The sequence below is a fragment of the Marmota monax genome, unplaced genomic scaffold (genome assembly GCF_021218885.2).
Source record: "Marmota monax isolate L192 unplaced genomic scaffold, Marmota_monax_Labrador192_F-V1.1 WCK01_AAM20220418_F8-fsc00024, whole genome shotgun sequence".
Lineage (NCBI taxonomy): Eukaryota > Metazoa > Chordata > Mammalia > Rodentia > Sciuridae > Marmota > Marmota monax.
In genome coordinates this window covers 1,295,334-1,323,009 of record NW_026695224.1, presented here as the reverse complement: position 1 = coordinate 1,323,009, position 27,676 = coordinate 1,295,334, and the positions used below count along the sequence as shown (strand labels likewise).

Below are 27,676 nucleotides of genomic sequence, written 5' to 3'. Positions count from 1 at the left end.
GAAAAATAAAACCCTCAAATCCCCCAACAAAAATATTAGGAGTATCAAAATTGAGACCCTGATCAGTGTTTTTTACTTTTCATTTTCAAGGTGTTTCATATCTGTTTTTCTTATCACTCAGTTTACTAAGTCCTTGTGATGTGTATATTTTATTCAAAATTATTACTATTCTTTTAATATTTTTTAGAATTGTGGTAAAATATGCATAACTACCATTTTAATGATTTTTCAGCATATAATTCAGTAGTGTTATGTACATTCATAGTGTTGTGCAGCCATCACAACTATGAATTTCCAGAACTTTTTCATCATCCCAAAGAGAAACTGTGTCCATTAAATAATAACTTCTCATACTTTTCTATACCCTACTCCCCTGGTAACCTCTTTTTTTTTTTTTCCTGTCTCTGAATTTGCTCACAGAAGTTGAATCACATGATATTTGTCCTATCTAGTAATTTTTGTTTATAAGTTTTAATTTTTACCTTAGTTTTCTCCTATTTGGTTTTTGGTATAGAACAGATTTTTTATTTTTATTTTAGAGACTGTTCATAGAATATTTTTTGTTGTATGTCTACTGACAAATGATTTTTGGTTCTTAAAATAATAAAAGGTTGAGAAGAATTATAGAATTTTAAAGCCGCTTTAAAAGGAAACAAAATAAGACAAGGTCTTTTTTTCTTTTCTTTTTTTTTTTTTTTGACTTTTTTTCTTAATAGTTTCCTTCAGTCTTACTTTGAAAATATAAAAACAACCTGTGTTCAAAGAATCATTTAATATAGTGCTCCACAATTTTTTTATGGTTGCATGATTTTTTAAAAATATTTTTTAGTTCTAGTTGGATGCAATACCTTTATTTTTTTATTTTTTTAAAAATACTTTTATTTTATTTATTTATTTTTCTGTGGTGCTGAGGATCCAACCCAGCGCCTGGCACGTGCTAGGCGAGTGCTGTATCTCCTGCTGAGTCACAATGCCAGCCCCATGGTTGCATATTTTTTATGCTTAATTGATCAAGTAAAACAATAAGAACAACAAATGTGATAGCAATACTTTTTTTATCATAAATAAAATTACAAATATGCACTTCATGTGCTCTGTGAGGAGGAAAGAGAGTAAGGTGAAGAAACTTTCATACAGGGTGCTCAAGGAGCTGTGGACAGGGTTAAGAGAATGAATGGAATCCTGGGTCTAGGTAAATCTATAATTAGAAGAAGGAAAAGCACAAATACCCAGAGAGTAGAGTCCATCATAGTCATTAAAACCAGCACTCAAATTTTGCTTTGATATTTTTGACAGTTAAGGTTTAAGGAAGATATGGTCCTCAGTATCATCCTCCTCATAAAAATATTTGCCATTCATTCATGCAAATACCCTAGCATGGTGCTGAGTAATTGTTAGAAAAATCAACTGGAGTTAGTGAGAGGACAGTGAATGCCCCCTTTCTGTTCCTAAAAAGCTAGCCAGTTTAGGGAATGATGGGAGCAAGTCTGGGCCAGATGGTCCATAAACATGCTGGTTTGTTTGTTTCTTTCTAGATACACATGACAGTAAAGTGTATTTTGATATATTATACATACATAGAATAAGTATAACTTGTTCCAATTAGGATCCCATGATTATGGTTGTATATGATATGGAGTTACATTGGTTGTCTATTCATATGTAAGGATAGGAAAGATACGTTTGGTTCATTCTACTCTCTTTTTTATTCTCATCCTCCCTCTCTGCCCTTCATAATAAACTTCTAATCTTCCCCTTTCTTGTTGTGGGTTAGCATTCACATATCAAAGAGAACATTCTGACTTTGATTTTTGGAGGGACTGGATTATTTCACTTAGCAGTTCCCTCCTTTTACAGTACCATTTTTTTACTGGCAAATGCCATAATTCTTGTTTATGAGTGCCCCACAATTTTATCAATAAATATTTTAACTTTAATTTTCCTTCTTAAATTCCTGGAAATACAGGATTAGAATAATTTATCAATGGATTCCACCTCTTGGGTCCCCTTCTTCCTCCGGGAGAAGTCTTTTCTGCTGTCCTTTAATAAACTTCTAATTTCTACTCTGAAAAAAAAAATAATAATTTATCAATAATTATCTTCAACACAAAATACAAATTATATTGTAATTAACCCTTGGATTAATGCTATCCAGCTTGTTCAACCCATTTTATAAGTGTTTTTACAGTAAACTTTCTTTTCATAAATGGATTTTGTGGAAGTAGTGATTGTTTTTGTTTGTTGTGGGAGGTGATAATTAGTTCAGTAGATGGGATGTTTATATTAAATATTTTCATTAACTAGTGGAAATCAACCTTTTTAATTGAATATCAGCATATCCTTTAACTAGAAAAGTCTCTGCTAGTTTTGAATAAGGTCATATGATTTTCCTCATATCTTGAATTTTTTAGAAAATGTTTTTAGTTGTAGATGGACAAAATAGCTTTATTTTGTTTGTTTATTTTTATGTGGTGCTGAGGATTGAACCCAGTGCTTCACATTTGCTAGGAAAGTGCTCTACCACTGAGCTACAGTTCCAGTCCTGATATGTTGAATTTTAAGCAATGAGTTAATTGTCTTTGAATTTCATTTGAACTGAGATGTAAAATGAAAAACAAGCAAATGTACCACACCTATCTATGGCATATTTTACTTTAAAAAAATAATTTTTAGTTGTAGTTTGAAATAGCCATGAGTCATACTTAATAAAATATGGACTTGAGTTTATCTGGAGTTTAGTTGTGTTTTATAAATTAATTATTAAGGATTTTATTCTCTAAAATACAGGCTTTTGCAGTATTTTTTAAAAAAACTATTATTGTTCATTGTTGTTTTGGCTATATTATTTACAATTTCAGCAGCATCTTAAATAGACAGCATGTCTAGGTACAATGAAATAGTCTTACAATATTTTTATTGAAAAAGGAATACTAGAATTTGTTAGCTAATTAGACAACATGTTTATACACTAGAGTATTAGGCATTTATAAATACATGAATATAAAGTATGACAGCTAAGCTTTATTAGATAAAAACAGAGAAGAATTGGCTTTTTTACAATTTTTTGGCTATATAGCAGTTCCTCCTTATTCTCACGGGATATGTTCCAAGGCCTTATATATTTATTGTTGTTTCCCTATATATATGCATACCCATGGTAAGTTTTAATGTATAAATTAGGCATAGTAAGATATTAAAAGAACTAATAAAATAGAACAGATAAAGGAATAAACTGAAATAAAATTGCTAGCATCACTATTCTTGTTCTTTGGTGTCATTATTAAGTAAAGTAAGAGTTACTTGGAAATATGCATTGCTGTACCAAGACAGTTGGTCTGATAACCTGGAGCTACTAATAGGTAGATAGAAACAGTGAACAAAGGGATGATTCACATCCCATGTGGCATGAAACATGTTGGCATAAGATTTCATGCCATTCAGGCATGTAATTTTAATTTTATAAATTATTTCTGGGATTTTTCATGTAATATTTTGAAACCTTGGTTGACTGCCAGTAACTAAAATGGGAGAAAGTACAATTACAAATAAGGGAGAACTGTACTTATTCTTGCAGATACTGTTTTGTTGAAATTCATTTTGGGGTTTGATAAATCTTAATTCAAGGATCTTCATTATTTGGGGGTGACATCTCTTCAACAGATTCTCTTATAGGGAATTTAAATATTAGAATATGGAAATGTCTGAATGAAATCAGTGAATTGTATTAATATCAATATCCTGGTTGTAGGAACTAGGAGTATGTATTCACAAGGCCCTAGGTTCAATCCCCAACAACTCCCCCCCCAAAAAAAATTCTAGTTGTGGTATTTATTATACTATTTTTTTTTGCAAGGTGTTACTATTGGAGGAAACTAGACACAGTATATAAGGAGTCTCTGTAGTGTTTCTCATAACTATATGAATCAAAATTTTCTTAAAGGAAAAAAAATGAGAAAAGACTTTCATTTTTCCTCCCCCATGAAACAACTGTAAAAAAAACAGGTGAAATAATTGAAATGATTCTTTTCAAGGCGTTGGACATTATGTAGTGAAAGAATATTGACCTTGAAAATTTGAAAATAGAGGTCTTTTATTGCCTTGTGCCCTTGAGAGAATTTTTTTGTTGTGGCACAGGGAAAGGAAACAGCAGTAACATGGAAGACTCTACTAAACCTCCAGAAAGACTAATGAAACAAAAAAACTGAAAAAGTTCCAAAATTTGGTGTTTTTTTTTTTTTTGTTTGTTTGTTCTTTTGTTTTTAATGTGGTATGGGGGATTGAACCCAAGGGCATTTAAGTATATGGCACTTAACACCAGCTGGAGCACATGAAACCCTGAAGATCTTCCCTGCTAATTCAAGCAGTTAATATGGCCCAATATAATTTTTTTTAAAAAGAGAGAGGGAGGGGGGAGAGAGAGAGAGAATTTTAATATTTATTTTTAGTTTTTCGGCAGACACAACATCTTTGTTTGTATGTGGTGCTGAGGATCGAAGCCGGGTTTCACGCATGCCAGGCGAGCGCGCTACCACTTGAGCCACATCCCCAGCCCAGCCCAATATAAATTTAAAAAAGGGCCTTGATGGATTGAAAATTGGTATATAAGACCCACTTAGAGAAGGGATTGTTATCTTCTTGGCTTGCCCATCTAATAATCCAATTTTACTTTCTTTTTAAACTTGGAAAAAGTAAATAATGCCTCACAGTTGATTGCTGCCCCTTAATGCTATAGTTCTATTTGTCAAGGCCTCCATACCCAATATTATTGAAATTATTGAGTCTTTCTACTATATAACTCATAGGCACTCTGCATAGGTTTGGCTAACATATTTTGAACAGTCCCTATTACAGGAGTCTCTCAGCTGTAGTTTGCTTTCATTTTCAGGAAATATAACACTTTCCTAGCCACCTATAAGGTCCCTATTCCTCAATAGCCCTGCCATCACATACATCTTTATAAGCAAGATCTTAAAAATATCCAGCTTTTTCCAAAAACACAGGTAAGACATATCATTGATATTATCTGCCTCTGAAGAGATTGATGTGTAACTTTTTGTGTGTGTGGTGCTGGGGCTTGAACCCAGGCTCTTGTGTGTGCTGGGAAAGAGGCCTGATGAGCTACATCTCTAACCCCCAAGAGATTGACTTGTCAAACTCATTCAAGACATATAAATACTTAAAAAGGATTTCACAAAAAGAGCATGGGTTGTTGCCTTAAACACAGTATAAGGCCCTGCCATCTTGGTTAAATTCTTGAAAAATTATTTTGTTAGCTGAGGCCAGCTCTACCCTGTCTAGAAACAGGTATTAACTCCTCTGCAGGTCTCATATAGTACTATAATGACTTGTTTATAAACAAATTCACATTCAGTTAAACTGCACACTTTAGTGATCAGGTAAACATTAGGGAGTGAATTGTAATAAATTTATTTTTGCAGTACTGGGGATTTTTTTTCCTTTAATTTTTATTGTTGGTTGTTCAAAACATTACATAGTTCTTGACATATCATATTTCACACTTTGATTCAAGTGGGTTATGAACTCCCATTTTTACCCCGTATACAGATTGCAGCATCACATCGGTTACACATCCACTGTTTTACATGTTGCTATACTAGTGTCTGTTGTATTCTGCTGCCTTTCCTATCCTCTACTATCCCCCATCCCCTCCCCTCCCCTCCCATCTTCTCTCTCTACCCCATCTGCTAAAAATTTGTAACTGAACATCTTTTTTTTTTTTTTTTTTTTTTGGTGGTACTGGGTATTGAACGCAGGGCCTTGTGCATGTGAGGCAAGCACTCTACCAACTGAGCTATATCCCCAGCCCTTTGAGCTATATCCCCAGCCCAGTACTGGGGATTGAACCCAGAATTTCATATGTGATAGGCAAGCACTGTGCTACATCTACATCTTCAGATCTTTGTTTCCCCCATTTTATTTTGAGATAGGGTTTTACTCAGTTGCCTGCACTGGCCTCTAACTTGGACTCCTCCTGCCTCAGCCTCCCAAGTAAACGTTATTATAGTTGTGTGTAACCACAGCATGCCTGACTATTTTTGATGCTTGATTGCTGATATCCTTGAAACTTCACCACTTATTTTTCCTTCTGTCCCTCATCTGATGAAATCGATAAGAAAGCCCAGGGGCTTTTTTTAAAAATTTCTTCCTTTAGAACTCACAGGATATTCAAACTACACATGCCTCTTGAAGCTCATATGTAAGAACTCTCAGTTAAGCCCCATCTTCCAGCCACAATAAAAATTGAGAAGGTCTCCTGTTTTTGCTCTGTCAAGATGGTTTTGGATCTGTATGGAGCCACAGTTTCATATCCTGTCAGTACAAAGGTGGTGTGGTGTCATCTGTGTCAATACCTAAACTGAATTTTGGTTGGGAGGTCCATCTATCCTCTTTAGGGTGACCACAATAGAGAAAGGATTTTTCTTTTCAATAAATATTAAGAAAGATAAACCCCAAACAAAACTCTTCTTGTTTTTTAAAAACTATCATATATTTATTATATAGAACATAATAAACTTCATTTTTAAATTTTTATTTTTTAAAATTGACAAAACCCATATATCTTTATGGTATAACATTATATTTTTGAAATATGTATAAATGATGGAATGGTTAAACTAAACTAATTAACATGCATATTACCTCACATACTTGTTTATTTGTGATGAGAACACTTAACGCCTACTCTTTCAGCAATTTCCAAGAGTGTAATATTGTTATTAACAGTAGAGAACAGAATATACTAGAAACATTAATAAAGAACAAGCTGAAAAAATTATTTTCTTTTATAATATTTTATTCTATACTGTGGGAAGCCATTCCCGCACGTGATTGGGCACCTCCCTGATTGGGTGTCAGGCGTTCTGGTTAAACTGTGTCAGAACTAATCCCCACCCTTTCCAGGGTCCATGTGGAGGTGTGAATGACCATTGACCCTGAGACCAATCACTGACCCTGACCTTGGAATGCTGTCCCCCTCCACCTTCATTGGATGGAATTTTCCCCTGAATTTCTTGTTCCTCAATAAAAGGCCACTCTCTGGCATGCCCTGTCTCTCTCTCTCTCTCTCCTGCTAGTCCTGAGTAAGCCTCACTGCCCCACCGGGTGGCTGGAGGCAGGAGCCAGAGGGAGGGCCGTCTCAGACCTGGTCAAAGAAAAAGGTAAATTGAGTTTGTGTGTTTATTTTGATCTCACTAGTTAACTTCTATGCTTCAAATCTCTTGTATGAAGCTAGCGTGCTGGTCGCGCGGTTGACTATACTTTTCTTTTTTTTGGTACTGGGGATTGACCCCCAAGAGCGCTTAACCACTCACTGAACCACCTCCCTTTTTTTGTGTGTATGTGTGTGTTAAGATATACATAACAGGGCTGGGGATGTGGCTCAAGCGGTAGCGTGCTCGCCTGGCATGCGTGCGGCCCGGGTTCGATCCTCAGCACCACATACAAACAAAAGATGTTGTGTCCGCCGAAAAACTAAAATAAATTAATTAAAAAAAAAGATATACATAACATAAATTTACCATCTTAACCATTTTCTAAAAACTGGACTTCATTTTAAGAGTTATTTTAGGTTCACAGCAAAATTGAGTGGAACCTGGTGTGTGGTATGGTGGTGCATATGTGTAATCCCAGCGACTTGGGAGGCTGAGGCAGGAGAATTGCAAATTTGAGACCAGCCTCAGCAATTTATTTTATTTTTATTTTTTTATTTTTTAGAATTTTTAAATATTTATTTTTTAGTTTTCGGCGGACACAACATCTTTGTTTGTATGTGGTGCTGAGGATCGAACCCGGGCCGCACGCATGCCAGGCCAGCGCGCTACCGCTTGAGCCACATCCCCAGCCCCCAGCCTCAGCAATTTAGTTGAGACCCTGTCCCTGGGTTCTATCCCAGTACCTCTCCCCACAAAAAAATTTAGGTGGAAGGTATAGAATAGCCTTGTTCATATCAGTACCATTCCCACCAGTGGGTAAATCTGATAAATCTACTTTGACATACCATTATCACCTAAAGTCCCTAGTTTACATTATGATTCGTGATTCTCTCTTGGTGTTGTACATTTTATGGGTTTGGACAAATTTTATAATGACATGTATCCAACACTGTAGTATTATATAGAGTTGTGTCACTACTATCAAAATGCTGTTTGTTCCACCTGTTCGTTCCTCTTTCCCCCAGCTTGTGGGGAAAATGCATTTACTGTATTCATAGTTTTTTTTTTTTTTTTTCAGAATGGCATATACGGAATGCAACTTTCTTCAGTTGACTTCTTTAACTTAGTAATATGCACTTAAGATTCCTCCATGTCTTTTCTTGGCTTGATAGTTCATTTCTTTTTAGTGCTGGATAATATTCCATTGTCTGTATAACGATGAGGGTCTCCTTCCTTCTTCCGTGTAATTCCCCTTCTCCCTCCCTTTCCCTCCCACCTCTCTTCCCTATTTAGTGATAATCTTCTTCTCATACTCTTCCTCCCTATCCCATTTTGAGTCACCCCCCTTATATCAGAGAAGACATTCGGCCTTTGTTTTTTAGGGATTAGCAAACTTCACTTAGCATAATCTGCTCTAATGCCATCCATTTCCCTGAAAATGCCATGATCTTGTTATTTTTTAGTGCTGAGTAATATTCCATTGTGTATAAATGCCACATTTTTTTTTTTTATCCATTCATCCATTGAAGGTCATCTAGGTTGGTTCCACAGTCTAGCTATTGTAAATTGTGCTGCTTTGAACATTGATGTGGCTGTGTCCCTGTAGTATGCTCTTTTTAGGTCTTTTGAGTATAGTCCAAGAAGGGGAAAAGTTGGGTCAAATGGTGGTTCCATTCCCAGCTTTCCAAGGAATCTCCATATTGCTTTCCAAATTGGCTGCACCAATTTGCAGTCCTACCAGCAATGTATGAGTGTACCTTTTCCCCAAAATCCTTTCCAACACTTATTGCTTGTATTCCTGAGGATAACTGCCATTCTGACTGGAGTGAGATGAAATATTAGAGTAGTTTTGGTTTGCATTTCTCTAATTACTAAAGATGAACACTTTTTCATATATTTGTTGATTGCTTATATATCTTCTGAGAAGTGTCTGTTCAGTTTAGCCCATTTATTGATTGGGTTGTTTGTTTTTTTGGTATTAAGTTTTTTGAATTCTTTATATATCCTAGAGATTAGCATTCTATCTGATGTGTATGTGGTAAAAATTTGCTCCCATACTGTAGGCTCTCTCTTTACCTCAGTGATTGTTTCTTTTGCTGAGAAGAAGCTTTTTAGTTTGAGCCCATCCCATTTATTGATTCTTGGTTTTAATTATTTTGCTATAGGAATCTTATTAAGGAAGTTGGGGCCTAATCTGATATGATGATTTGGGCCTACTCTTTCTTCTATGAGGTGCAGGGTCTCTGGTCTAATTCCTAGGTCCTTGATCCACTTTCAGTTGAGTTTTGTGCATGGGGAGAGAAAATGGTTTAATTTCATTTTGCTACATATGGATTTCCAGTTTTCCCCAGAAGCATTTGTTGAAGAGGCTATTCCTTCTCCAATGTATGTTTTTGGCACCTGTGTCTAGTATGAGATAACTGTATTTATGTGGGTTGGTCTCCGTGTCTTCTGTTCTGTACCGTTGGTCTATATATCTATTTCTTGACAATAGCATGCTGTTTTTGTTACTGTTTCTCTGTAGTATAGTTTAGGGTCTGGTATTGTGATGCCTCCTGCTTCACTTTTTTTGCCAAAGATTACTTTGGGTATTCAGGGTCTCTTTCCAAATGAATTTCATGATTGCTTTTTCTAGTTCTATGAAGAATGTCATTTGGATTTTAATAGGAATTGCATTAAATCTGTGTAACAGTTTTGGTAGTATGGCCATTTTGACTATTAATTCTGCCTACCCAAGAATATGGGAGATCTTTCCATCCTCTAAGGTCTTCTTCAATTTCCTTCTTTGGTGTTCTGTAGTTTTCATTGTAGAGGTCTTTTACCTCTTCTGTTAGATTGATTCCCAAGCATTTTATATTTTTTGAGGCTATTTTGAATGGGGTAGTTTTCCTAATTTCTCTTGCAGTGGATTCATCACTTGTGTATAGAAATGCATTTGATTTATGGGTATTGATTTTATATCCTGCTACTTTGTTGAATTCATTTATTAATTCTAGAAGTTTTCTGGTGGAGTTTTTTGAATCTTCTAAATATAGAATCATGTCGGCATATAGAGTTTGAGTTCTTCTTTTCCTATGCATATCCCTTTAATTTCTTTTGTCTGTCTGATTCCTCTGTAGTATTTTAATTTTTTCTAAAGTATTTTTTTTTAGTTATAGATGGACCTTTATTTTATGTATTTATATGCAGTGCTGAGGATTGAACCCAGGGCCTCACACATGCTAGGCAAGCACTCTACCACTGAACCACAACCCCAGCCCCTTAATTTTTTCTTGATAGCCACATGTGATAAACTGAGTAAAAGAAATTGCTGTAAATATGTCTTCAATAACATGGTGTAAGATGTCGGGGAAGGGAGATATTCTGTAGCCTGTGCCTCTGGAATGTGAACTTCATTTGTGAATTTCAATTTTTCTCTCTCCCTCTTAATTGGATCAGGATTATCTGAGTGGGTTGGAGTTGGAATTTTCCTTTGCACAGGTTAGTTAAGCTCTGATGAAATGACCTGGGATGTGCCTAGTGGCACATATGTGTAATTCCAGTGGCTGGGGAGGCTAAGGCTGGAGGACCACAAGTTCAAAGCCAGCATCAGCAATTTAGCAAGGCCCTAAGCAACTCAGTGAGAGACCCTGTCTCTAAATAAAATACAAAAAGGGGTGAGGGGGTGTGGCTCAGTGGTTAAACACCTTGATGCCAAAATAAACAAACAAAAAAAACCTCCCAAACTAACAACCAGTGTGTTAAGCTCTGGTTAAACATTTCTCCTGAGGGCAGACCTTTTTAAGAATGGAATAATGGTGTCTTTCAAAACTTGCCTTTGCTGTATGTTCAGTGGGAGGACTTAGAGCTTTAGGAGGTAAAACTCATAAAAGTGTGGATCCCTTATACTGGGTTTCCCTGAAGTATTTAACTCTCAGAGTTGTCCACTCTGAGCTTACAGCAATTCATCATTTACAGTTCAGGTTTTCCTACCACATGAGTTTCTGCTCTAGTTGTGATTCTTTGTATTCACCTGTTGGGCTCTTCAATTTTGGAGGCAACAGTTTGCCCTGTGATCTCACTTCTCTTTTTTTTGGTGGTACTGGGGATTAAACCTAGGGGCCCTTTACCACTGAACTACATCCCCAACCCCTTCTAAAAAAAAATTTTTTTTTTGATACAGGGTCTCACTAAGTTGCCCAGAGTGACCTTGAACTTGTGATCTACCTGCCTAAGCCTCCCAAGTGGCTGGGATTATTATAGGCATGTGCTGCTACAACCACAATTTATGGATGGATCTAAGAAGAATTGCTGATTTTTCAGTTTGTTTGGTTTTTTACTTTTTGTTAGGATGGGGTACCAGCTTAAAGCTTCCTATATGCTGGACTGGAAATTGGAAGTTTAGACTATTAAATATATTCATATTGTTGTGCCACCACTACCACCATGCATCTTTAGAACTCTTCATTTTGCAAAACTAAAGTTTTATCCTCATTAAACAGTAACTTATTTCCCTCTCCAACTACCCCTGACAACCACCATTCTGCTTTCCATTTCCATGAATTTGTATTCAAATAAGGTATTTTCTATAAGCGGAATCAAACAGTATTTGTTTTATTTTGTTTTTTGTGACTTCCTTATTTCATTTAGCATGAGGCCCTTTAGGCCTGTGTTTTATTATGTTTTGAAAAAGCTTGAGGGAGACTAGTATTGTTTTTTTTAAATGTTTGGTAGAATTCACCAATGAAGCCATGAGGTCCTAGGCTTTTCTTTCTTGGAAGATATTTGATTACTGATTCAGTCACCTTGATAGTTATAAGTCCTCTCAAATTTTCTATTTTTTCAAGATTCTGCCTTGGTAAGTTTTGTGTGTTGGGGAATTTGTTCATCTAGCTTATTCAATTTGGCACAAATTGTTCATAGTTATAACCTTTCATATTTTTGTAGAATTGATAGTAATGCCTTCCCTCTTTGATTTCTGATTAAGTAATTTGAATGATCTCTCTTCTTATCTTAATCTGGTTAAGGGTTTGTCAGTTTTGTTGACCTTTGACGAAATCAGCTTTTATCATTGATTTTTTTCTCTAGTTTTTGGTTTTTTAAATTTCAGTTATTCTTGATCTAATTTTATTTCTTTCCTTCTGCTAGCTTTGGTTTAGTTCTTATTTTTCCAGCATCTTATACTGTAAAGTTAGGTTGTTGATTTTAGATTTTTCTTCTTTTTCAACATAAATGTTGATGTGTATAACTTTCCTTTTTTACAGTGCTTTAAATGTGTTACATAGTATGAATATGTTGTATTTAAATTTTTGTTCATTTCTAAGTATTATCTAATTTCCATCGTGATTTCTTCTTTGCTATGTTGATTGTTTGAATATTTTGACTATTTGCATAAATTTGTAATTTTTCCAGTTTTCCTTTTGTTTTTGATTACTAACTTCATTTTATTGTGATTACAGAAGATGCTTTGATATTTTAAAAAAGGAATTTTGATTCTTATCTTAGGTTGTATTCAAATAAGACTATAGGCCTACCTGAAAAAATTTTCTAAACTGTGAAACTTCTAAAAAATAGTGAAATTTTTTTGTGACTTCAGGTTAGTAAGCAAATATTTCTTATGACACCAAAAGTATGAATTATAAAAGAAAAATGGGGTAAATCTGGGTAAAGGTAAATTGGGACTTCTTCAAAATTAAAACTTCACTCATAGAGAATGAACAGAAGATACAGACTGGGAGAAACTTTTACAAGGCATATATCATATAGAGGACGTGTACTTTTATAGGACACTCAGCCAGGGCAGGTGGAGCATACCTGTAATCCCTGATTTGAGAGACTAAAGCAGGAAAATCACAAGTTCAAGGCTTTCTAAGTTCAGAAACTTAGCAAAACCCTAACCATCTTAGTGAGATCCTGTTTCAAAATAAAAGGACCAAAGGGTTAGGGGTGTGGCTTAGTTGTTAAGTGCCTCTGTGTTCAATCTCCAGCATAAATAAATAAATGAATGAATAAATAACTCAAAACTCAATAGTAACAGTCTGATTAAAAAATGGGCAAATGTTTGCATAGATAACTTCACCAAAGTTGATAGTGGCAGATAAGCACACGAAAATATGCTCAACATCTTAATCATTAGGGGACTGCAAATACCATGAAGAGATCTCACTACCCATTTATTAGAATGGCTAAAATTGAAAAGACCAAACAATTGAAAAGACTTAAGTATTGTTAAGGATATGTAGGAGTTGGAACACTCAAACACTACTGATGAGAATACAGAATGGTACAACTACTTTTAAAAAAAAGTTTGGCAGTTTCTTAAAATATTAAACACCAACTTACCATATGATTTAGCCATTCTACTTTTAGCTAGTTTATCAAAAACCAAAAACCTAAAACAAACAAACAAACAAAAACACTAGAACAACAACACTTGTGTCTGCACATAGACTTGTATATAGATTTGTATGTTAATGTTCAGAGAAGCTTTATTTGTAGTTGCCCTAAAGTGGAAACAGTCTAAATGTACATGAATAAATGGACCATAGCCTTATGATGGAGTTCTTTTCAGCAATTAAAAAAAAAAAAACTTGTTACTTGCAACAACATGGACAAATCTCAAAATAACTATGCTGAATGAAAGAAGCTAAACAACAACAACAACAACAAAAAGATTAGGAACTTGTTTTCATTTAGATAAAACTGGAACATTTAAACTAATCTATACTGACAGCTGGTTAATTCTTGTCTGAGGATGGTAGAAAGGGAGTTAAAGAGAGGTAGGAGGGAATGATTTCAGTATGATGATGGCTACATTCCCGGTCTTGCTTGTGGTCATGGTTTCACAGGTATAGACATATGCCTAAATTTACCAAATTGTATATTTTAAATATGTGTAGTTTATTGTATGTTCAGTATACCTTAATAAGGCTTTAAATAATAGAATAAAAATTCTATTTCTAAAAATATGTATAAATTATAAACTGCTTCAGGTAGAATAGATTTTTATGATATTTGTTCTAGATCTTTCCTAGAGCAGAGAATTGGAGAACTTTTTTTTTTTTTGTTCTCCAAGTTTTGGACGTTTTTTACCTTGTTCCTTTCCTCCAGATAATAATAAATAATACTTTGCCTCTTCTGTTATGCTTGAACTCAGGCTCATTTTAGTTGTTATGCTTTATCATCAGTAATTAATCTGTGTTTTAAGTCTTTTCCCTTTCCCCAGTTTGAAAGGTCCATCAAATTTTATCTTTTTTTTTTTTTAATCCTTTTAAAATACCTATCATCATTACAGAACAGGTCAACAACCTTTCATTCATGGATTAATGTAATAATTTCCTAACCAGTCCTTTTCTCGTCTAATCAATTTTCTGACTGTTATCAGACTAACAGTTGGGAAAATAATGTTGTGCTTCACATTTTTCAGCAGGCCACTCATGTTAGCATTACTAAGCATCCACTGTGTGAATGGAACTGTAAAGGATTAGGAATAGGAAAATGGGAAGCTGAAAAGGATAGGATACTTCTCAATTATTTATTTATTATTTATTTTGCTGTGGGTTGAACTCCAGGGTCTCTAGAATGCTAATAAGCATGTGCTCTACCACTGAGCTATATCCCCAGCCCCATTTCAAATAATATTTATGAAGAAGTGGAGTTTAAATATAAATGTGATTTTTACCTGTAACATTGTTTTGTCAAAGAGAACACACTTGAGGCATTTAATGAATAGCAAAATAGTAAAATATTTTTCCTTCCCCCCCCTTTCTAGGTTCCTGTTGCATGTAAATCTTGTCCCTGTGGTTACATATTTATTAATCGGAAGCTTCTAAAAATAAAACACTCAGAGAAATCATCACCTTTTACAGGTAATTTTGAGAGTTTACCACCTTTCCACTTTTTTTCATTTCAGTTATATAAATTTAAGATTAATTTTTGTGAGTTAAAGTTTATTTTTGCTACCGAGGTTAAAATGTTAGTTTATGGACATATTATTGTTTTTTGTTAGATATAATAAGTCAGTTTATGACACTGGTTTGTTTTTTATCCACTGTAAGTGTTAACTCCCTCACAATGCTGATAAAGCTTGTAAGGAATTTTATTTTTATTTTTTAAGCTTGTAAAGAATTTTAATGAGAAATTTCAATTTGCCAAGGAAGTTAAATGGGAAAGAATAGTATTTTCAACAGATGGTGTTGAGATACCATGATATATATCTACATGTGAAAAATGATATTGGGCCCTTATCTTTGAAGATACTAAAAAATTAACTTTAAATAGATCATAAAAAGAAAATACCATAGACCTAAAGGTAGGAGCTAAAATAAGAGTACTTTTAAAAGAAATCCTAGCAGCAAATCTTTGTCCCCATGAGTTAGTGTTTTCTTAAATATGACACCAAAAGTGCAAGCGAAAAAAGAAAAAAATAGATAAGTTGGACTGCATCAAAACTTAGCTTTAACTGGGTATTGTGGCTCACATCTGCAGTCCCAGCAACTGGGAGGCTGAGGCTTGAGGATCACAAGTACAAGGCTTACCTCAGTGATTTAGTGAGTCTCTGAGCAACTTAGTAAGACCCTGTCTCAAAATGAAAAATTCAAAAAAGGGCTTGGGGTATGTAGCTCTGTGATAAAGCACCCCTGAGTTAAAGCCCTAGTACCCCAACCCCAAATTGAAACTTCATATTCCAAACAATACTATCTTTGAAAGTGAAAAGGCAAGCCACAAGATGGGTAAAATAATATTCACAAATTATATATCTGAGATTTGTGTCCAGAATGTATAAAGAACTCTTACATCTCAATAGTAAAAAGAGAAATAACCCAACCGAAAAATGGGAAAATAAATTGAATGGTTAGTTATCCAAAGAAGATATTTTAAAATGTACGAAAAGGGCTGGGGATGTGGCTCAAGTGGTAGCACTCTCACCTAGCATGAGTGAGGCACTGGGTTCGATTCTCAGCACCACATAAAAATAAAAAAAAGATATTATGTCCACCTAAAACTAAAAAAAAAAAAAAAAGTATATGAAAAGATTCTCAACATATTAGTCTTAGAATATGCAAGTCAGAACCACGGTAAGATAATTTCACACCTATTAGGACTGCAATAATAAAAAAAAAGACATAAAATGACATTTTGGTAAGAATGTGGAAGAATTGGCACCGTATATACATTAGTGGGAATGTAAAATAGATCAGTTGTTTTTTGAAAGAGGCAGTTCCTCAAAAAGTTAACCATTGAGTTACAATATAGTATGTAGCGATTTTCTTGTAGCTATATACTCAAAAGAATTGAAAGTAGAGATTTTTTAAAAAATATTTATCTTTTAAGTTGTAGTTGGACACAATACCTTTATTCCATTCATTTGTTTTTTTATGTGGTGCTGAGGATCGAACCCAGGGCCCTGCGCATGCTAGGTGAGCACTCTACCGCTGAGCCACAATCCCAGCCCCCAAAAGTAGAGATTCTTAACACATACTTACTTATACACCATTGTTCATTAGCAGCTTTATTCATAAATAGCTTCAAAATGGGGAACATCTCACATGATGTTAATTGAAATATAGCCATATAATGTAATACTCTGTGACAATAAAAACAAAGGAAGTACTGCTACATGGTACAACATGGATGACACTTACAAGCTGTATGAAAAAAGTCAATTATGTATTATTGTAGGGTTCCAATGCTCTGAAATGTTCACATAGGCAAATTTATAGAAACAAAACATATTATTGGCTTAGGGCTCTTGGAAAGGGGCAAAGGTGAATAAGGAATGACTGCTAGTGGGTAGAGTTTGTGTAAAATACACGGTAACTCTGAAAAACCTTTCTGTAAAAAAATACAGATTTGCAACCTTGTGGAATGTATTAAAAACTATTGAATTGTATACTTTAAGTAGGTGAATTGTATGGTATGTGAAGTATATCTCAGTAAAAGTATTTTTAAAAAAAGTCAGGAAGATACTTATGAAAACTATGAGAGCTGATCAGTCCTACCAATCATTAAAATACTATATGAAATATTAAATGAAAACATTGTAGAATTGGCATATAAATAGACAAATAGAGGGAAAGAATGGAAAGTACAGAAATAACCAGGTGTGGTGGCACATGGCAATTTCAGAGACTCCGGAGGCTGGGACAGAATTGCAAGTTCAAGACCAGCCTTAGCCACTTAGTGAGACCCTGTCTCAATATAAAAAATAAAAAGGGCTAGGAATGTGGCTCAGTGGTTAAGTGCCCCTTGGCTAAATCCCCACTACCCCCACCTCAAAAAAAAAAAAAAAGTACAGGATTAGACCCAAATTTATATGGAAAACTACAGATGACAAATCATTAGGAAAAAAAGTAGACTTTTTCTTTTTTTCTCTTATTGAGGTAATATATGCATGATATAGTAGTCATCTTTTTAACCATTTCTAAGTGTATAATTCCATGGCATTGAAAACATTTTAATGTTTGTACCTATCACCACTGTTTATACTCAAAATTTTTTTTGCATTCCCAACATAATTTCTGTACCCAGTAAACAGTCTCCCCTTGCCTTACTCCTTCCTGCCCCTGGTAATCTCTATTCTTCTTTCTCTCTCTGATTTTGGCTACTCTAGGGACTTAACATAAGTGGAATCATACAATATTTGTCTTTTTGTGTCTGGCTTATTTCACTGTGTATTATGTTTCTAAGGTCCATCTATATTGTAGCAAATATCAGAATTTCATTTTTAAATGGCTGGATAATATTCTATTGTATAGACACATTGTGAATGCCTCTGATGCTGAACATCATTATACAAGTTTCTGTTTGAGTCTCTACTTTCAATTCTTTTAGATATATGGTGGGAGTGGAACTGCTGGATCATATGGTATTACATGTTCAAATTTTTTGAGGTGCACCATTTTACTTTCCTGCAAATAATATATGAAAGTTCCAATTTTTCCATATCCCAATATTTGTTATTTTCCTTTTTTTTCTGTAATGGGGATTGAACCCATAAGTTCAACTAACAAATAATATTTAATAGTGTTATTAAATTATTATAAATAATATTCATTAATATAAATGCTGTAATATAGTCAATAAATGCATTTCTCATAGGGATATGAATTAGAGATTCTGAAACTATATATGTACTAAAATTGCACATAGGTAAATATATTTTAGATAAGAACTGGGTGTCTTACAAATAATGAAAAGGGCAACTAAAATAAACTGTATTGGGTTGAAATTTGAGATAGTCTGTATATGTGTGGGTTAATATGAATATATGTATTTCCTAACTGTCCACTGAGAGGGACTAGAAGCATTAACTAACATCCCAGTAGTAATAAAGAATTCTTGCACCCACGTTTGTCTTCTCTTTTTCTTTCCTTTTTTATTTTTTTGAGACAGGGGTCCTGCTGTGTTACTCAGGCTGGCTTCCTGGGCTCAAGCAGTCTTCTTACCTCTCAGTCTCCTGAGTAGACTTTTGTTTCTAAACACAATTCTCCAATAAAAGGAATCAGAGCTATTTGGGGAAGTGGTCAATTCCAGGACTGGGACAGGGAAAATACTAGGGAAAGCTGGAATATCATGAAGTATAAAAAAACATTTCAGGGCCAATATTGTTGAAAGAATATGGGAGCCAACTGAAGAATCTACTAATAGCTAAAGTTGAAACAACCTGAGCAAAATAAATAATGTTAGTGGTGAGCACTTATAATCCTAGTGACTTGGGAGGCTGAGATAGGAGGATCACAAATTAAAGCCAGCCTCAGCAACAGTGAGGCACTAAGCAACTCAGTGAGACCCTGTCTCTAATTAAAATACAAAATAGGGCTGGGGATGTGGCTCAGTGGTTGAGTGCCCTTGAGTTCAATCCCTGACACCATAATAAATAAATAAATAAATAAATAAATAAATAAATAAATGCTGTTACCATTGGATCATAATCCATAGAATAAAGTAAATATCTACAAGTCCATCCTTGCATACATAAATAAATAAGTAGGGTAGAAGGGACAGTTCTTCCTTATAGGAGATTTCCAGTTAATAAATGTGGAAGGAACACAGGAAATAGGAAATCAGCATTAACAAAACAAATTAATAGTTGCCACAAATATGATTCTCTGATGAATCATAAAATTAGTGGGTGAAAATTTGAGGAGAAACAAAATTTATAATCTTCAAGTATCTTCCTCAAGATCTTCATTAACCACAAAAGGAAACAGTAACTTTATAGTGATGACATCTGACAAAAATTAATTTAACCAAATTACCAAAGTCAGTTTCATAATAAAACATGTTGGTATCATGGATCCTATGATGTGATGCACTGAAAGAATGCATTTTTGTGCATTCTTGCTGAAAATACGTAGCCCCCAAGCTACATTAGAAAGTATGGGCTAGGGCTGGGGATATGGCTCAAGCGGTAAAGCGCTCCCCTGGCATGCGCGGGGCGCTGGGTTTGAGCCTCAGCACCACATAAAAATAAAATAAATATGTTGTGTCCACCGAAAACTAAAAAATAAATATTAAAAAATCCTCCCCCCCCCCGCTTTAAAAAAAAAAAAAAAGAAAGTATGGGCCAAACCCAAATGAGATAACATTTGGGAGATAATTCTTCAGAAAACTCAAAGTCAACAGATAAGAAAGAACCTAAATACATTTGTATACTCCTGTAACCCTAGCTATTTGGGATACTGAGGTAGGAGGATCACAAGTTTGAGGCCAGTCTGGGCAACATAGTAAGACCTTGTCTCAAAAATAAAAAGGGGGACTGGGGTTGGGGCTGTGGCAAAGTGCTTGCTTCACATGTGTGAGGCACTGGATTTGATTCTCAGCACCACATATAAATAAGTGAACAAAAATAAAGGTCCATCAATAACTAACAAAAATTAAAAATAAATTAAAAAGAATAAAAAGGACTGAGGATGTAATGCAGTGATAGAGTGCTACTGGTTCAATCCCCAGCACTCACAAATGGAAGAGAAAAGAAAAAAGAAAGATAAAACTGAGGAACTGTCATGAATTGGATGAGACTAAAAAGACATGACAACTAAATATACAGTGGGATTTAAATAAATAAATAAATAAATATTCTTTTTACAGTATCCAGCTTTGCCTAATGAAGTCAGAAGTTCTCCTTTTGAACATTTTAAGCATATTTGTTTAAAAATATCTGTTTCAGATCCATTATTTTTATGTATTTTTGGGATATATAGTTTGGCTTTTTATTTTTAATTTTTATTTATTTTGTAGTTATATTTGGACTTAATAACTTCTTTATTCTATTTATTTATCTTTATGTGATGCTGAGGATTGAACCCAGGTGGGCCTTGTACATGCTGCACTAGCTATTTGGGATACTAAGGTAGGAGCTCTTTACCGCTGAGCCACAATCCCAGCCCCTGGCTTTTTGTTTTTAACTAGCGTGTTTGGAGTAGGAGAGGTAGCATCTCATATTAATGAAATCTGTATTTTGGAAAATTTTGTTCTCCCATTTCTGTTCATTTAGTAACAATAGGGTAATTGCTTTCCTTATATTGGAAACTAAAATTAAGTTATTCACTTCTCTCATTGTCTTACTGTTGCAATATACCTATTTTTTTGTTTTTAGTAACAATATACTATGGTTGAGATCAGATTTTTTTACCTGCCTTGGTAATAAAAGATTAATTACCAATTTATTTCAAAGTTTAAACTGGAGTTTTGAGGACAAAAAGGAACTGAGACCTTTCCTTTTTCTTCTTCTCCATTTTGGAGGCAGGAAAGTTGCTATGGAGGGATATGTATAGGGGCTGTATATGTATTTATAAGTTGCTAAAAAGTAAAGTTCCCTTCCTCCTACCCCAAGATTCCTCTCAACTCACATGTTGACCAGATTTAAATTCTGCTGAATCACTCTGTAGTTTGATGGACTTGGGAATGAGTTTATTATGGTTGTAGTTTTCAGAAACACCCTAGACAGTAGATTCTAGTGCCATATGTGCCTGCTGAGGGAAAAATGTGAACTTGGACAGTTAGTTCTTTTATTCCCCTAAAATATTACTTTTATTCATGTACACCAAAATTAAGAATGAACCAAAAAGGTCAAAATAGAGAGGTAGGTTAAAGAAGATAAATTCTACATAAAGATTTAGGGAACAAAAGAAGGTTGTGGGGCTGGGGATGTGGCTCAAGTGGTAGCATGCTCGCCTGGTATGTGCGAGGCACTGGGTTGGATCCTCAACACCACATAAAAATAAAATAAAGATATTGTGTATACCAAAAACTAAAAAATAAATATTAAAAAAAATTCTAAAAAAAGAAGGTTGTGAAGTAGCAGTCATTCAGAACATATGAAATGGGGAAGAGACAGATGTAAAAATGAATTTTTTTCAAAAAGCATAAGAAATAGGCTTATCAGTCCATTATGGGAGAATTTACCCCCAACTCTTAAATTGTACTAGATCCCTGCTACTAAAAAAATTGTTTGGTAGGCACTGAATTCTTGGATTCGAAAGCACAACTCATATTTTAGTTTGAAAGCATTGTCTTCTATGGTAGATGATTATAAAATTATGAGAAATTTTATTCATGTCAGAGAAAGCCAAAAGGCCTAAAAGAAATACCCACCTAATATGAACTGATAGCAGCTGAATACAGTGACAAAAAGTTGTATCCTCTAAGTGAAATTGCTGATGTTTGATCAGTTGAAACTTTATCACAATTGGTAAAGTTGATATCAGGTCTATTTTTACCTGTGCTCTTCAGTATTTTTAATAGTACTGTACTCTTCAATTTTCTTTGATTGAGTTTTTATGGTTTATTTTCTCCACAGAGGTGAATAATACCATATCTTTGAAAGATTTGCGAATACTTTTTTTATATGAATTTAAACTAGGACACAGTGCAGCCATGGCAAGTAGGAACATCAGTTCTGTCTTTGGAGAAGGCTCTGTTAGTGAAAGGACCATCCGTTGGTGGTTTGAAAAATTTCGTTCTGGGGATCTGAGTCTGAAAAATGAGCCTCGAGGGAGACCCAAATCTGTTTTAGATGAAGATCACCTGAGAGCTCTGGTGGAGGCTAACCCCCAAACAGCAATTCGAGGCCTTGCTGCAGACTTAGGAGTTTCTGCTACAACAGTGGCTCGTCACCTGGCTGCAATAGGGAAAGTGAAAAAATTGGACAAGTGGGTAGGTACCACACCAGTTGATGGATGATCACAGGCTGAGATGGTTAAAATTTGAAAGCACAGAGACCTGTTTTGGAGAGGATCGTCAGCTTTAATGAAAAAAATGGATACATACATGGCAATTGAAAGTGATCTGATCAACAATTGGATGTTGGTGAAGTTCCCAAACATTTGTTAAAGCCATTGTTACAACCAAAAAAGATTCTGGTAACTGTAGGTGGTCTGCAAAAAGGGTATTTCATTACTGCTTAACCTGGGCAAATCTAATTAACATTGTATTGTGAAGAAGTTGACATTATGCATAAAAATTGATCTAGAATCATTCTGCATTTGGTTAGCAGACTTGGATCTATACTTTTCTGGGATAGCATTCAGTCACAGACAGCACAAGCCATCATAGCGAAGTTAACAGAATTGGACTGAGAAATTGTGTCACATTCATTTTTACTCACTAGACCTTTTTCAGAGGATTTAAATAAATTTTTAACAGTGCTGAATTTTATGAACATTGTATATATCATTTAATATTTTACGACATTATTTTGAGAAATTTATCATTTGGGGAATACTAATCACTTGGTGACAGTAGTTAATGCTAACAATGCATATTTTGGTTGAATATTTATTTTTTTGCTGGGGGTATAGCTATGATAGAGCACATGTTTTGCATGTACAGTTCCTGGGTTTCAGCTGTAGCATATGTGCCTGTGTGCACCTGTGTGTGTGTTCACACACTCATACCACAATTCAGATTGATGTGTTTCTCTCAAAATAGAACATTTTCATTTTGACATACAAAAAGTCACTTTCATGTAGTTTAGCCTGATACCTTCCCAGCCTCTGGCAGAACATGAAGACTGAAAGGTACTGGCATGGTAGAAAATTTAGATTTGCTGATGAGTTTTTGAGATTCTTCATGGGAGGAATGTGCAACAACTTCGATTGTATATGTATGCAAAAGATATTTAGGAGTCAACCATGGAAAAATCTGGGTATAAAAAGAACTCCAGGGAGATGAGAAGCCTAGGCAAATGCCCCCAGGCTCTCAGAGAACAGTTTTTGAAGAAATGGAAATCATATTACTAACAATGAAAGCCATTCACGTAGAGACATGGCTATCCAGATTATAGTTACTCTATGGCATCCAGAGATTATGTTGGGGTAAGGAAACTGAATTGGTACTCTCCTGCCTCTCCCTCAAACAGCCTGCTAAAGTCTTCTCATCCATGAGAGAGAGGAGAGTCAATAAAGCCTACAGTGAGGGAAGGACATCTGGATTGGGTCTTACCTAGAGGGAGGCAATGGAGGGAAAGATGGAATGAAGATCACCTAAAGTAGAACTGACTGTAAGAACCTCAGGATACTTTAGTGCAAATTTAAAAAAAAAAAAAAAGCCTCATTCTTTTGGGTTGAAGCAGTCCCACGTGGTGACACAAACTTTGATGAGCAGAGCCTAGGCTGCTTATAGTCTAATTTACCTCCCTGGCTGGGTGCTTTGATCTGAAGTCATCTGCCTATTTACTACTTATCCTTGGGTTTGTCAAAGAAAATCCATTGTTTTGGTGGACTCTGCCTTGCTGCAGAGAGAATGAAGCCTCTGATTAAATCATGCCATTCTGGTACAGAGCCGAGACCAGAAATGTGGGAAGGACTTTTATTTCAAATCAGTATGAGGGTGAAGCTTAGTAGTCACAGAGCACAAGAGAAGTAGCTTGACCAATGTGAAAGAATGTGATGATGTATAGTTACTTAGTTTCTTTAGAGTAAACGGCAGTTGTTATTTTATGGCCATCTGTCTTTCCCCTTTAGACTTCTCAAACTGCAGAGCAGGAGGCCAGGCTTTGGTCTAAAACTATCAGGGGATATTCTTATCCAATTCAGTGTGGTGGTTTGTGGATAGGTAGGAAACCCAAAACAGAAGCAGTGAAACATGATGAGACAGGAAAAGGAACAGATACAGGGTTTTACACTATCCCAGTGATCTTACCTACTACCTCCCATAAGAGAGACAGAAATGGGCCCTGTGGTTTTGTGAGTGCTTCGATACAGTTGTGTTTGAAACCAGTACTACCGTTAGAGTTTTTTTGTTTTTTGATGTGAGCTAGTAAATATCCATTTTGCCTGAGCCACTTTGGATGTGAGCTAGTAAATACCCATTTTGCCTGAGCCACTTTGAATTGGGTTTTCTATTTTGACAAAAGAAACATTCTTTCTTCATATACTTCCTGAACTTTGCTTTCCTTAATTGTAGAATTTGCTACCACTATGTAGGGTTTGAGTGACAATATGAAGAACAAGACACAGACTAGATGTCCAATAAGTAGTACTTAGTAATATATGAAAGAAAAAGCAATGGAGGTAAAGTAAGGTATGGGGCTCCTAGAGGGCCCTCTGGCATCCAAGGAAGGCCAGTGGGCTGAGTTCAGTGCTCAAATGAAGGCTGATGCCTGACTAGCATAGATCAGAGTTACCCAGCTCTAAACGCACATTAGCTCTTTGAGTTGCTTAGACCCTGTGGCTTTTCTCCAGAGAATGTTCCCACCCAGTGTGTTATTAGTCATGTAGGAAGAAAAGAAAAGCTGTTAGGACAGAGTGGAGGCTTATTATGCCTTTGTCCTTGACAGTTATTTCTTTTTTAAACTTTTTTTTTTATTGCAGCCTTTCATTTTAGGCGTATGGAGGGTATATGTGAAAGAATCAACACAAAATGACTAGATTTTCATCATTGGGATAATCCTCCATTGCCTTGGAAGAGTAGGGATTTAAATCTATAATTTTTTAAATTTAATAGTTATGTTGGATTTCTAATACAAAGGAGAAAATTTATACCTGTATAGACTTACCAAGCATCCTAATGTTCTCATTCTCCTTTTCCAAAGAAGAAGGAAAAGCTTTAAAAAGAATCTTTGGTAGAAAATTTGTTTCGAATGTCAAAATAAGGAAAGGAATGGAGATGAAGGCTGCTACTGTGTCCCTGCAGTATCTTGAGTCCTAATAGCAAAAAAGAATAAAAAGTAGCATTTAATAGCCATTTTATTTCATCAAGTATTTAATACTTGTTATTAAAGTTCCTGCCTAGTCTAATTGGATATTTTGAGACTAGAACACCTATAGCCACTTTAGCAGCGTACATGCAAGATCTTGGGCAAAGTAAGTAATAGCATCAAAAGCTAGTGAAAAGTGAATTGAAAGAGTACCCATCCTCAGCAGGGTGCGTCTTTCGTCCTCTTTCCATTGGTGCTGCAGCCACAGAGACTTCTTTCACTTTTACTGTTCTGTCTGAATATTTGCTATCCCTCCCCATCTCATTAATTCCTTTAGCTCAATAAATGGAATCACACAGTACATACAAAACCTATACATCATGCAAATTCCCTCAAGGAAGTCTTTACTGATTCCTTTAGCCACCACAGGTTACGTCCTTCCTGCCCTAAAGCCTGAATGTGCTTCCTTCATAATTTTAATAACAGTGATTATGTGTTTGTGTCTACCTTTTCCACTAGTTTATAATATTCATAAGCACGGGGACTTTATTTTGTTTATAAGATCATATCCTCATCAAGAACACAAGGCCCAGTACACAGTATATACTTATTCAATATTTCTTAAATGAATAATAAATGTAAAGGCAAATTAATTCACTTTGTAGAAAACTTTTGTGTTGGTATCAGTGTAAGGATTATATCCTACAGCAAATAATTAAAAATCTAATGAACAATGGCTTAAACGAGTAGGTTTTGATTCCTATAGTTTATGGAAACTTCAGACATGTAACATATTTGAAATTTATAGTAAATCCTAAATGCTGATTATACCACTTTTCTATTGTACCCATATTTTACTATAATTGCTTGATCATTTACCCACATATCTACCTATCAATTATTCATCTTATTTTTTTAATGCATTTCAATATAAATTGTGCATCAGCACATTTCACTTTAAGGTAAAAGTATATATGAAGTAATTAAATACTTCAGCATACACATCACCACTTAATGTTCAAAATTTGCTTAAGGTTCTTATTTGAGGTAAAGTTTAGCTCAGTAAAGTCTTAGGTGTACCATTTTGTAGGTACTAACAAATGCAAACACTTCTGTACACAAATTGCTATTAAGATACAGATTGTTACCATCAGTCTAGAAAGTTCCCTCATACCTCACTTACCCTGGCAAACCATGCTTTGTTTTTCTACCATAGAATAGTTTTCCACATAAATGAAATCGCATAGTACATATAAAACCTTTACTACACAGATTTTTTTTTTTTGATACTGGGAATTGAACCCAGGAGTGCTTTTAACACTGAGCTACATATCCAGCACATTTTTTATTTTGACATAGGGTCTCATTGAATTGCTCAGGTCCTTGCTGAGTTGCTGAGGCTAGTCTTGAATTGGCTGTTCTTTTTCTGCCTCAGCCTCCTGAGTTGCTGGGATTACAGTTGTGTGCCATCATGCCTGGCTACTACCATTTTGATGTTCATCCAATTTGTTATGTGTATCAAAAATTTGCTCCTTCTTAAAGCTGGTTAGTATTCCATGAATACCACAATTTGTCTGTTTACCTGCTTGATGAGTAGTCTTTGGTTCCCCCTTCCCCAGTCTGTATATGTTATTAATAAAGCTGTTATGAATATTCTTGCATAACTCTTTTTGTGAAAATGTTTTCATTTCTCTTAAATACTTAGGAGTGGGAACTGGGTCATAGACCATGTGTGTATTTGGTTTAACTATTACATAGACCCCATAGTGTTAAAGACCTCTTCTTTAAAACCCACTCCAGCCAAGTTGCTTTTCTAGGAAATTTACAGAAAGAAACACATTTCAGATGAGATTTTCAGAAAACTCTCTTCAGGGCCTAGTTTTCTGATTTATGCCCTACGCCATTCTCATCAGAGGAAAACTGAAGTGCTACCCTTCCGTTGTTACCTCTTCTCCCCAGTTTTTTTCATAGAGATTTTAGCCATCCAAGAAATGGCCCTTGCAGCCGTACCCCCATCCCACTTTTGCTAATATTATGACCTTCATATTTTTTCAGTCCTGTCCCTATTCTTCCCTACTGTCCTTGCCTCAGGTTTGATACCTGATAATCATTCTCAACTTCAAACCTAATTCTGTCTTACCTTGTTGTCCCAATGCCCTAAGAATAAAACCCAAATTCCCTTAGAGGTGGATATAACCTACTCTCCAGCCTTGACTCTGCCTTGCCCTTGGTATACCTACAACACAGAACTACTGACTCCCTTGCCTTTGCTCATACTGTCCCAGTCTGAATAAAGAAATCTGTCTCTTACTATTGTCCTGCAGTTTGTTAATGCATCTACAAGAATAAATATCACATTTGTACCTCAGAGTTACATTTTTTT

General features: G+C 35.1%; 1 protein-coding gene across 1 annotated transcript in view; it reads left to right on the top strand.

The window, feature by feature from the left end:
* LOC124086375 (histone-lysine N-methyltransferase SETMAR-like) overlaps positions 1-26,957 on the top strand; it is a 35,984-nt gene extending 9,027 nt beyond the window's left edge. The window contains exons 2-3 of the mRNA XM_046434547.2: positions 14,923-15,019; positions 21,955-26,957. Of these exons, the coding sequence (XP_046290503.2) occupies positions 14,923-15,019; positions 21,955-22,337 (480 nt within the window). The 3' untranslated portion in view covers positions 22,338-26,957. The remainder of the gene's footprint in view (positions 1-14,922; positions 15,020-21,954) is intronic.
* The last annotated feature ends 719 nt before the right edge of the window (positions 26,958-27,676 follow it).